Below are 11,317 nucleotides of genomic sequence, written 5' to 3' on the forward strand. Positions count from 1 at the left end.
AAGTCAGAACATGTATCCTGTAGGTAGATCAAGACAGCACTTTATGTGAACACATGCCATGGACACATGACGGCCGTGGAATGGTACCGCATCCTGTGCCTTTGGGATGGGGCTCTGGAAGTTGGAGAGACTCCTCTGTCTTGATCCCTCAGTTTTATGACTGCTTTGTACACAGTCGGTGCTCAATAGATACTGACCCTAATGATTTGTGTGAACCCTCAGTTTTATGACTGCTTTGTACACAGTCGGTGCTCAACAGATACTGACCCTAATGATTTGTGTGAAGACTCTTCCCCTCATGGAGGATAGCTTCCTCCTGGAAAGAGCATGCAGAGCCCCCTGTGACAGCCGAGCTGAAGGCTGTGTGAAGATGGCCTTCAACACAAGCGAGATTTCAGCAGCTTCTTTTATCAAGGAGACCCAGGAAAATGTTTTCTGTCTCAGGCCCATGTCAAAGAGATAGAAGCTCAGCTGAGCCCCTTGGGAGCCACTGGGCCAGCTGCATTCTGGCAAAAAGCCAGGAGCAGACAGTCCCGAGAGTTCTGTCTCATAAACGTGTTTCCAGGTTGCTCTTAGCAGAGTCTCTGCTTCCCTCCAGGAGATCAGCCTGCCCCATAGTCAAAGAACAGCTCTCAGAAAGTCTCACTTGCTGTTTTATTGAGCCAAACTTCAAAAGGAGTATAACTCCGCTACATCTCAGATAGCAAGAGGGAAAAAGACAGAATTCAGGGAAATCGTCGAGAGTTCACTTTGACTCTAGTGGGATTCACCACTTTCCCCATGAAGAGAAGGTTGTTGCTGGCTTCATCCAGGATTAGTAGTAGGAAGGATCTATTGAAATGGAGGGCAGCAAGGCCTGGCTCGGGGTGGAAATGGGTGTGGGAGTCACCCTCTTTCTCTCCATCCTCATCCACAGACAGCTCCACCCTGTGTATCGCCTTAAGAAACAAAAGCTCACAGTGTTGAGGGAGCAGGAGCTTGGCCACCCCCACCTCCAGCATGTTACACTGACTCTCTCTCTCTGTGCACTGGGGCCAGGATGCCCAGAACATAGTCCGTGTGCCACTCTTCTGGAGGCAGCATCCAGATGTTGTTATAGAATAGAGGAGACTCATTTCTGCATCTCTGGGGTTTCCAGAACCCTGGGGCTTGTTCTCCACTCTGCCTCCCCCCACACCCCAGGAACTTCCCCCACACACCACCTCTACACAATGGCTGTCTTCATTTCCTCACTGTGCTCCTGGCAAGAGGGAAGCCTGGGTTTCTGGGGGAGCCGAGGGCTGTGTAGCCTCAACTGTGTAGCCTCTTGAGTTGCTCCTGTGGTCCTTCCCCGATTCATTGCCCAGACTCCCGGAAAGATAGCTTTTTCACTCCTGTCCCATCTCAAGCCTCAGGGCACTGGAATTTCCACCCGTGCAATGTGTCTTTTCCAGCATCCCTGTCCATTTCCACCCTTATCTCTGAAACCTCCTTTGTTATCACCCATTAGTTTGTTTCCCTAGTGATCGCGCCATTTTCTGACAAATCCCCCAATGGCCCTCAGACCCTACTCATGGGATGTGACATGAAGGCCAGGGTTAGTCACCGAATCCAGGGTTTGCTCTCTGGGCCTCCCCCGCAGTCGAACAGCCAGTGTTTTCGCACCCATTTTATCTGTTCCAAGGAAAACCCCTTTGTGAAGCCCGATTCCATCCTACATTCTGTTATTACTCAGTTCTCAGCCTCTGCAGTGAGGAGTAGGCACAGAAATGACACAAACCATTTTTATATGACACCACTCTCTAGTGACCATTATGGCTCTTTCACATCACCAGAAGATCAGACCACATCCAAATGGCCCATCAGTGGTGTCCCCAAGCTTCTGTCTCCCCCTCATCAGGTGATATGAGGACCCAACTGTTAATTTTCCCAGATTAGTCACCTCTGAGGGACAGCCAGCCTCGGGACACACCTGGAGTTGAGAGTCACCATTTCCTTGTTTGACTTCAGAGAACACCATGAATTCTCATTTGTTGCTCTATAAACGAGTTAGGAAGGGGAAACCACATGAAGTATTAAGTACAGAGAGCCTGGCAACAGGGCGTTGACCTACCGTGCTGACCTTCAAGGGTGCCTTTTGCAGAGTGATTTGTGACAGGTCCATGTCTTCGTTGAAGAGTTTAAGGTTACCGTTAACGTGCTTGAGCCTTTCCAGACGAAGAGCAACAGGTATGGAGAATTTGGGGAAAAACAGCCACCTCTTACTGCTCAGGGGAATGGAAGAAGAAAACAGAATGGAAATCATGTTGTCTCATAATCCATCCCAGCCAGTGCACTCTCAGCACACAAACAAGAGCAGCTGTGTTTACTGCACATCTGCAGCAGGCCGGCCATGCCAGACACTCCTCAAGGCAATTTGCTTCCTCTTGACAATGCTGGCAAGTAGTCAGTGGGTTTGCTCTAAAATCTGAGATGGGGGAATCTAAGGGACTCTGAGTCTGTTGCAAGCTTTAGGAAGCAGAAGCAGCCTTCCTGATTCCTCCCAATTCCTGGGCAGTGCTTAGGCCCCAGTCATGAGATTTATCTCTCAGTCTTGTGAAAGGGATCTCATGGACTTTTCGTCCTCCACCAGTGGAATCTCTTCTTGTGCTTATTACAAATCTTTTCTCCCTTGAAGGTTGTCCTGATCATTGTTATCAGTCAATAGATTTCATGCTTATTGTAAAGGTCACAGATACTTTGCTCCTTTGCTGGAGAATTTCTTTGTGGCCATGCTCAAAGCATCCTTGTGATAATATCCACATGGAAAACTATTTTCAACATTTTACTGTATTTAAGTGTGTAATAAAATAAACCTAGAGGTCAAACTCTGCAAGTTCCCACCCAGTGACTTCTGAGGTGGTGCTGACCTGAGTTGCATTCTTCACTTTATAGGTTAGGGGATCAGACACAAAGACACTGTTTTAAACCTGGGAAGTCCTTGAGCTGTAGTGTTACATCTCAGAGACAGGTTGCAATGAAATGTCTGTCTGTACTTCAGCAAGAACTTTCCTGGGTCAGCTTCTCAGTCTTAAACACAAACACAACTCTTTTGGAACTTGCAGGGCTTGAGGTGCACCTAAGACTTCAAGTTTCCCACAAACATCCAGATGAAACACATGATACTATCCCAGGCTAGACTTCGTGTAGCAAAACACATTAGATAACTTTAGAGCAGTGTAGTTCTTAACCTGTGACCCCTTTGGGGGTTGAATGACTGTTCCACAGGGCTTGCCTGAGACCACCAGAAAGCACAGCCATTTACATTAAGATTCACAACAGTAGCAAAATTGCCATTAACAAGTAGCAACAAAAATAATTTGATGTCTGGGAGTCACTACAATATGAGGAACTGCATTAAAGGGTCATAAGGCGGGTTGAGGGCTCCAGCTGCAGAGATATTGGGCAAACTAATGTTAGAACAGGAGAGAGAATGGCTAGAAAGCCAAGCTTTTCCATGTTGTTTTCTGGACAAGGCACCCAGTCAAGAGGCTAACTTCTGCTTCTTAGTAGGGTCACTACCAGGTCATCCAATGACAAGTGGAAAGGCAAATGAGCATCCAAACACAGGTTCTGTTCATGGCCTTCTTAATGGCACATTGATCTTTCCTGTGTGGAGAAGTGAGTGTAGGCTCTCATGTGTGTACATCTATGTGGAGGTCAAAGAAAGACCAGAGTAGTGTTGTCATTTCCAACTTTTTTTTTTTGAGACAAGTCTCTCATCTATCTGTAGCTCAGTGTGCAATTTGTCTTGGTTAGAGCTTTTGGTGGTTTTTGTTCAGGTTGAACAGCTAAGGGTCATCTAGGAAGATTGATAAGATGACTTCATCAGATTGCCTTGGCACTCCAGTTGCTAGCTTCTTTTTGTACATGGGTTTGTAGGGTTTGGCTCTGGTTCTCATACTTGCAAGACAAGCCCTTGACTGACCAAACCACCTTCCCATCTCCCCTGCCCACTTTTGTGTAACCCTACAGTAAACCTCTCACATGAAGGTACAGTTGGCTGATACTGTGGTGACGATGATGATGGTGGCGATTTTGTGTATTTTTCCTGACTTTGGAAGGTGTAGATTGCTAAATCTTGTCTGACCATTTGTGTGGGACCAAACTCCAGTTCCTGTGTTATGCTCCAAAGACTATAAGGGTCCTCACCTTAAGTCCAGAGCCACAGTGACTATGGAAGAGGTCTGGTAGTCCTGGGAGAGGGTAGAAACAGCTGGGTTCTTACCGCAGTGGAAAGGGCTGAATCCATGTGTCAAAACTCTGCTCCAACAGTGCCTTCTCACATTCCTCAAGTTTTCCATCATTGGGAAGAAAGAAGATGCCTGAAATTCTGCAGGTGAACGGCAGCTGGAGGACATGGCTGTGCAGCTGGGAGAAATAGCGCAGCTGGAACCAACCTATCTTCTGCATCATTGGTACCAGGGTTTTGGTCCCGTCATCTAACGAGAAGAACCTCATCCCTGTGTGCTTCCGGCTAAACGGATACTTCCATTTCCCTGATAAGAAAGTACACAGGAATCAGTGGGGGGCAGCAACAATCTAGGGCACAACACACTTTGTCTATCAAAGAGACTCCAAGGCTTATACATACCACGAATGTTCCTTGTGACAAGTCACACAGGCACACATGAGTGATCCCTGTCCACACAGATCTTATGAAGGTAATAGAAGCAACATGATTGATTGATTGATTAAAAGACTCCGAGCTAGCAGGAGATTCTGGGCAGGGGGATAAACCAAACAGAAGAGACAAATACATATACACACAACACTCTAGAAAGTAGTGCAAATTAAAGACTTAAGGGCACATTGGCCAAGCCGTAGAACAGTTGGGGGAGGAATTTTCCCAGGAGAATAAGATGAGATACATGGCAGCCCTGTGATGAGAAGGCATTGCTCTAGGGCCACAGGGCAGATGAGCATCTAGAAGGAGAAGGAAAGACCATCAGGCCAGAGAGGGCGGGAGTCCACCAGTTCCTAGGGAAATGATGGAAATAGGGGCAGCTGAAGGACATAGCTCTGCAGCTGGGAGAAGTACTGCAGCTGGAACCAATCTACCCTCTGCATCACTGGTGCCAGGATATCGGTCCCACCACCTAACAAGAAGGTCTCTTAAGTACTCCCATGAGCATCAATACGGTGCTCTAAGTAAAGCCCTGAGTAAAGTCCTTTCACACAGCAGTCTCTCGGCAATTTTGAGAGACCTGTTTCAACATTATTGTGCAATCCCACCAAGTGAGAGCGCATTCTTTCCCCTGATATCTGCAGAAACAGCTAGACTGCAGTCGTATAGGCACGGGCCCAAGAATCCTACAGCCCAGCCTCCCCTGAGCTCCTTTTCTGCCTTCTTTCCCTACAGCTGAGGTTCTGGTGGTCAGCTTGTAAAGCATCTGTGGGTTCCCTCATCTCAGAGCTCCAGTTGGGGGGAGAGGAACTAGGGAGGATGAGAAAGATGACTTTCTATCCTTATAAACCTGACTGGACATGGCAAAAGTGGGTTTTACGGAAGAACCTGCCCTTCTGCATAAAGCAGTCCACTGTCTTGGGAAAAATAACCAGAAAGTCACAAGAGTGTTATTAAGAGAAAAAGAGGGATGAATTCAGAAGCAAATTGTTCCTTTCAGCAGCCCAAAACTGACCATTTGGGGGGGGGTTGAAGCTTCCAAAATCTAAACGTGCCCCTCTTTAAGAGCCAGTCCCCATATCCTCTAGCAACCTGGCCATCAAAACTTCCAAGGAGCCTGCCAGACTCCATGGACCAAACCAAAGCTTCTTCTGTTTGTTTGTTTGCTTTTTGTTTTGTTTTGTTCTTTGGTGGTTGTTTTGTTTTCACAACCTTCTCTTTTGAGTAGAGATAGGAAGGATGCCCATTAAAAGGTAGAAGGCCAGGTTATACCGGAATGTTAGAGGGACAACAGTTCTTAAATACAGGTGACATTCTGTGCTCCCTTGTTCTTTTTTTCTTAAAGCTCACAGCCTTTTCCTCCATTGAGCTGGATAGATCATGTCAGCTGTCTACAGTCTTCCTGTGCTTTGGAGGCTCCCAACTCCATGTCAGATCCCATGCCCACCAGTGCCATCTGATCGCTGCCTTAACTGGACCCTACTGTCTCAACCTCTACTTCCTAAGTAATTGTGGTGGTGTTGAGCAATACTGCCTAGTAGGTCTTAGTACCTCTGATATGGTCCTTTGAGTCCTTAGGGAAGTAATGAGCAGTACTTCATTCATTCTTATATCCTACCCCACAGTATTGCTCGATACCTTCCACATGACTCAAAGGACTAGATCAATGGTTATCAACCTTCCTAATGCTACAACCCTTGTGTACAGTTTCTCATGTTGTGCTGACCCCCAACTGTAAAATTATTTTCATTGCTACATCATAACTTTAATTTTGCTACTATTATAAGTTGTAATAAAAAAAAACCTGTGTTTTTGGACAGTCTTAGCAGACACCAGTGACAGGGTCATTTGAGCCCCCACAAAGGGTCGGGACCAAGAGGATGAGTATCTAATCACTGAAGTAGCTGGAGTTGAGATCGGAGAGACAGAGGTGTGGAAAGGATTAGGGAGTTGACTCAAGAGAAAGGTATCTAGAGGTGAGCAAGAAAAGGAAGCTGCCCCCAAGCTTCGTGAGCGGAGAATACCCAGAAAGACCTAGAGTCCTATAGGAAGTCTTCTTGAGTCAGCAGGAGGCAGATAAGGTTTCATTCACGCTCACTGACCTTTAAAGAAATTATAATTGGCCAGAAACAAGTTAGTTGGTGGCTTCAGAGTTTTCAGCAGCTTTGTAACCTTGCCACGGGTCCTGGAACGAATGACCGAGTCTATCTCATTTTGGGCCAACTCATAGTTCCCAAAGGAGATGAGGATGACATCGCTGTTGTAGGAGCTGTTGGCCAGTGTGAGAAAAGTCTTTGATGGCTTTAGAGTCTTGTCGATAAAGAACAAACTTCCAGTGTGGACCCCGCATTGCTTAGCATGCAGCTGGCTACTCAGCAGCTTCCCATACTGTTTGGCTTCTTTTCTATCCAAAGCTCCTGTCACTCTGAACCCCAGATCCTGCAGAACCTGGTGTCTTTCTTCCGGCTTATCCTGGAAGGCCAGCAGCACCAGAGGCACAACGATACTGAGTGGAGAAAAGATTAAGTTTTTGCCTGTTTTGAGCCGCGGCAGCTGTTTGTACAGGCTCAAGGCAAATTTTTGATTGTTGAAGAATGGGGGTGCTCCTTGGGTCACTGGTATTTGTGACATGTTCGAAGTCTCTGTTGGTGCTGTCTTTGGGTCACAGGAACAGGGAACCAGCCCAGCCAGCAGGAACAGCCAGAGGGACGGGATGGGGCGTGCCATCCTAGATAAAGAAATCAGTAGGATCACTCAGTTTGGCCCTGTGGTTTAACAGAAGACACAAAGCCACAAGGCTCTCTGCTGCTCTGCCCTCTGTAGGGGCCTTAGGTTGGCTTTAGCTGGGGAAGAGCTGGGAATGCTAAGGGACTGGCAAAATCTTGGGCACACTCAGGCTTGGGAGTCTGACCAACCTGAGCCTGACAGTCAAATTCTGCCCCTCTCAGTGGAGGCCCCAGGTATAGACAGAGTAGGTGGAAGTTGATTGATATTCAACCAAACTGTAGAATGTAGCCAGTCTGCTCTGACTGTTCTCTATTTGAGTTCGGGGTTTAGCCGTGACCTCCTATGGTCTGTGTGTATGTTCTCCATATCGGGTCAATACCAAGTCAAGTTCAGCCTAACACCTACTCACCTGAAACCCATTAGCCAGGGTCTGCCCAGGTGCCTGCCTTTGCCCTTCTCTGTCCTGCTTGTCCCTTGGACTCTGAGGCCTTGGGACCCGATCAACCTCTTCTTTACCCACTGGCTTGTCCTTGAGTTAGGCAAGAGAGGAGAGGCTGGTAGATCTTACATTTCCTTGTTCATGCTGAGCCACACTCCTGCCTCCTACTGCAGAAAACCATTTTCCCTGGGCCCAGCTCTTTCCAGCCATTCTCTTCTCTTTGAACTGGGACACTTCCCTACTTCCCTGCTCTTAGTCACCTCTGTGGCCCACCTCTGGATGGCTCCTCTTTTAGTTCTCACCCCAATGCTTTCCACCTCTACCCTCAAATCTCCTCTGTACAGTCTTGTCCTTCCAGTCACTAAGAGGGCTCCAAGCAAAGCTTCATTTAATCCTTAGAGTCCTGTGAAATCTAGGACCCAGGGAGATCAGGGAAGTAAACTGCTCTACTCAGGGACCACAGCCAGCTAGTGACAGAGCCTGCTATAGACAGTCTGTGTCTCAAAAATGCAGCTTTCACTGCCTCCCACTCAGAATGTGACATCCCTCTATAATCAGACCCTCTGAACACCAGCCTTCCAGGCTAAATGATTTGCTGCCCAGCAAGGCTGGGGAACTCTTGGAGCTGATTCCAACAGTGGTCTCTGATCAGGCAGAGGTCCATATCTCCAGAGGCAAACTAGGAGCTCTGGGGCCCAGGCCTCAGGGCAGAGGAAAGCAAGTCTTACTTACAAGACGTACACTGTGAGTCTGATGTACCCGCCGCCGCTGCCTGGACAGAGAAATGAGGGAACAGCAAACATTACCTGCCAGTCCAAGCAGTCATGGCCACAGAATAAGGTCAGCACGTACCTGCCTCCGGCAACTCTTCCAGCCCCAGTGCAGTGCTTACTGGTGTATGGGGAACCTGGAGGCACAGAGGCTGCTGAGCCAGCCTGTCGTGGAAGAGGTCATATATTGGTCATGTCAAAAAAACAAGAACAGAGACATCCTTCGGGACAGCTTCTCTCCTGTCCCATCTATCCATCTTTGTATCCCCTCACACTAAAACACCTCCTTATATCTGACTATGGCTAGCCATTGAGAAGGGATTACTGTGTGTGTGTGTGTGTGTGTGTGTGTGTGTGTGTGTGTGTGCCACTCATTTCAGTAAGGCAGGTGTCATTTGAGAGCACATCTCTCCACTGGGTCTACCTTCTGGGGCTGTGGTAAGCGTGTGTGAACAACCCTGGACTGGTGAGACACCAGACTGGAGGACATAACCTTTGACGGTTGTCGTGCTCTTGTCCAGCTTTTTCTTTGTTCTTGTTCTCATATCCAAAGAATTGAAAGTTGGCACATATAGGTGTGCAGAGCAACACAATACTTTATTCGGAGAGAAGCTGTAGTGCAGATTATAGAGGGGTACTCAGTCAAGTTTGACAGTGGACCACAAGAGGAGTATTCAAGGCTGTAACCTGGAGTCTATTTATGAGGTGTAAAGAAGGGTAGGACTGATTACTTAGGGATATAGTTGAAGTGGTTATTTTTTTTTTTTATTTTGACTGATGGATTAGGTCACGTGTTTCCTTTTCCTCACTGCTTATTTCTTCTCATATGCATCCTTTTTAAGTCATGTGCATGCAAAATTATGCATATACACAAGATGGTAATAGAGTAAAAGTTCACTTGAGGGATAGTTTGCACTCCTACCAAAAACCAGTTCAAACCAGATCATCCTTTCTCTTCTTCTTAGTCCCACATACTGGAGTAGAATACTCGAATAGAAATTGTGCTTGAATAGAACTTTGTTGTTAGGGGCAGAGAAGCTTCTACTATTGTTGAGAAAGAGTATGAGTAAGTAACTCTCTGCAGGTGGATTTCTGGGGTTAGTGTGTGCATCTTTGGAGGAGAGCATCAGTGTGGGTAAAGGGGATGTGTCTCCAGGAATGAGCAGCATTTTCTCCCTCTATGTAGAAGCACAAGCAGTATCTTGAACACGCAAGATCTGTATTTTGAATAGGGAAAGCAGCAGCTGTAACTCATTTGTGTGCTAGGACATTCCTTTGTGGATCCTCAAGAGAGGCAGTACTTGTGTTTTGCAGGTAAGTAAGTCCAGAAGAGTTTGAGTGACTTCTTCAAAGAGAAGAATACACAGAAAATGAGGGAGTCTGACTAAGGTGATCCTTGTGGCACCAAGATTCATGTTCTCTTTGCTCTGGTGAACAACCTCATGGGAAACAGTACATTTTAGGTTGCCTCAAAGGCGGACAGAGGAACAGAACACTGAGGGTTGGTGAAGTTCTTCAGTGATGAACATCTTCACAATCGCCAGCTTACATCTGAGATCTCCACACAGACAGTCCCACATACACCCCTAGTCCTTTTCTCAGTTTAATAGTTTGCCCCGGGGTTTCTTTGGCCAGATTTACTGAGGATGAAATGGGCAGTTGTTCTTGCCTGGTATACCACTGCCTGGAAAATGCATTTGGGACTCTTTGTGGGAGAGTACTGTGATCCATTAACCATGGCTGTGAGGTGAGCAGAGGACATGTGCAATCATCTGTTCAAATCCTACTCCTACATGTTGTAGAAATCAGGTTTTCATTATCAAAATGAAACACCTGATGCAGGTTAGCTTAATAAAAAAATTTAGGCTTATTGATTAGAGAATTCCAGGACACATTCACGGAACTGGGTCAAATCTACACATAGCTTTGACTAGTGTCCAAAGGCAGCTAGTGGTACCAGGTAGCAGGGAGCCTATGTCCACACCTACTATGTCTCTCTCCTACTTCTTATAAAGCCATAAGAATTTAGTCTTGGGAGCTCTACCCTAACATTTCTTGCCCTATTCACTCTCCAGAGCATTCATCTTTAGAGCCCATAGCTCTGTTTTGTTTGGATGATGTTTGTACTATTAACAGATGACTTTGGAGACAACTCATCTGTGAATCTGGTGGGCTGGTAGATGTAGTCAAGATAGTCCAGACATCCAGGAGTCATAAAAGAGACAGGGAGATGGGGTAAGCTAGGATGTGGAAATATGATCCTAGAGATGACAAGATATGTAGGTTGGAAGAGAGGGAGAGGGATAAAACAGTAGGACAAGTCTTGATGAAGGACCTCACCTACTTAAAAGGCTAAATATTCAGCACAGGAAAGCCTTGAGAGAGGTTGAGGGTAGGGCTTAGTCAGTAAAGTGTTTGCCATGTAAGTGTGAGGCCAGAGTTTAGATTTCAGGTACCTATGTCAAAGGTGGGTGTTGTAACACACACCTGTAACCACAGTACTGGGTGAAGGCAGAGACAGATAGATTCCTAGAGCTTACTGGATAGCCTACATGATTTTTTTTCAAGTGCAGGTTCAATCAGAGAACCTGTATCAAAAAATAAGATGCAGAGTGATATAGGAAGACACCCGGTCTTCTGGCCTCCATGTTGCTACGGACACATCTGCATGTAATCACATAATCATAACACAGAGAAGAGAGAGAGAGAGAGAGAGAGAGAGAGAGAGAGAGAGAG

The 11,317-nt window shown here is 46.6% G+C and overlaps 1 protein-coding gene across 1 annotated transcript; it reads right to left on the bottom strand.

Annotated features, from left to right (window-relative positions):
• Positions 1-725: 725 nt before the first annotated feature.
• Positions 726-7,372, bottom strand: LOC308417885 (alpha-1-antiproteinase-like; the record flags this gene model as incomplete). The annotated part of the gene is made up of 4 exons (XM_080913192.1): positions 726-938; positions 2,093-2,243; positions 4,247-4,517; positions 6,748-7,372. The coding sequence occupies 4 exons, from the start codon at positions 7,370-7,372 to the stop codon at positions 726-728; spliced, it is 1,260 nt and encodes a 419-aa protein (XP_080769318.1).
• Between the last annotated feature and the right edge of the window lie 3,945 nt (positions 7,373-11,317).

Source organism: Micromys minutus, assembly GCF_963924665.1.
Source record: "Micromys minutus genome assembly, chromosome: 1".
NCBI lineage: Eukaryota > Metazoa > Chordata > Mammalia > Rodentia > Muridae > Micromys > Micromys minutus.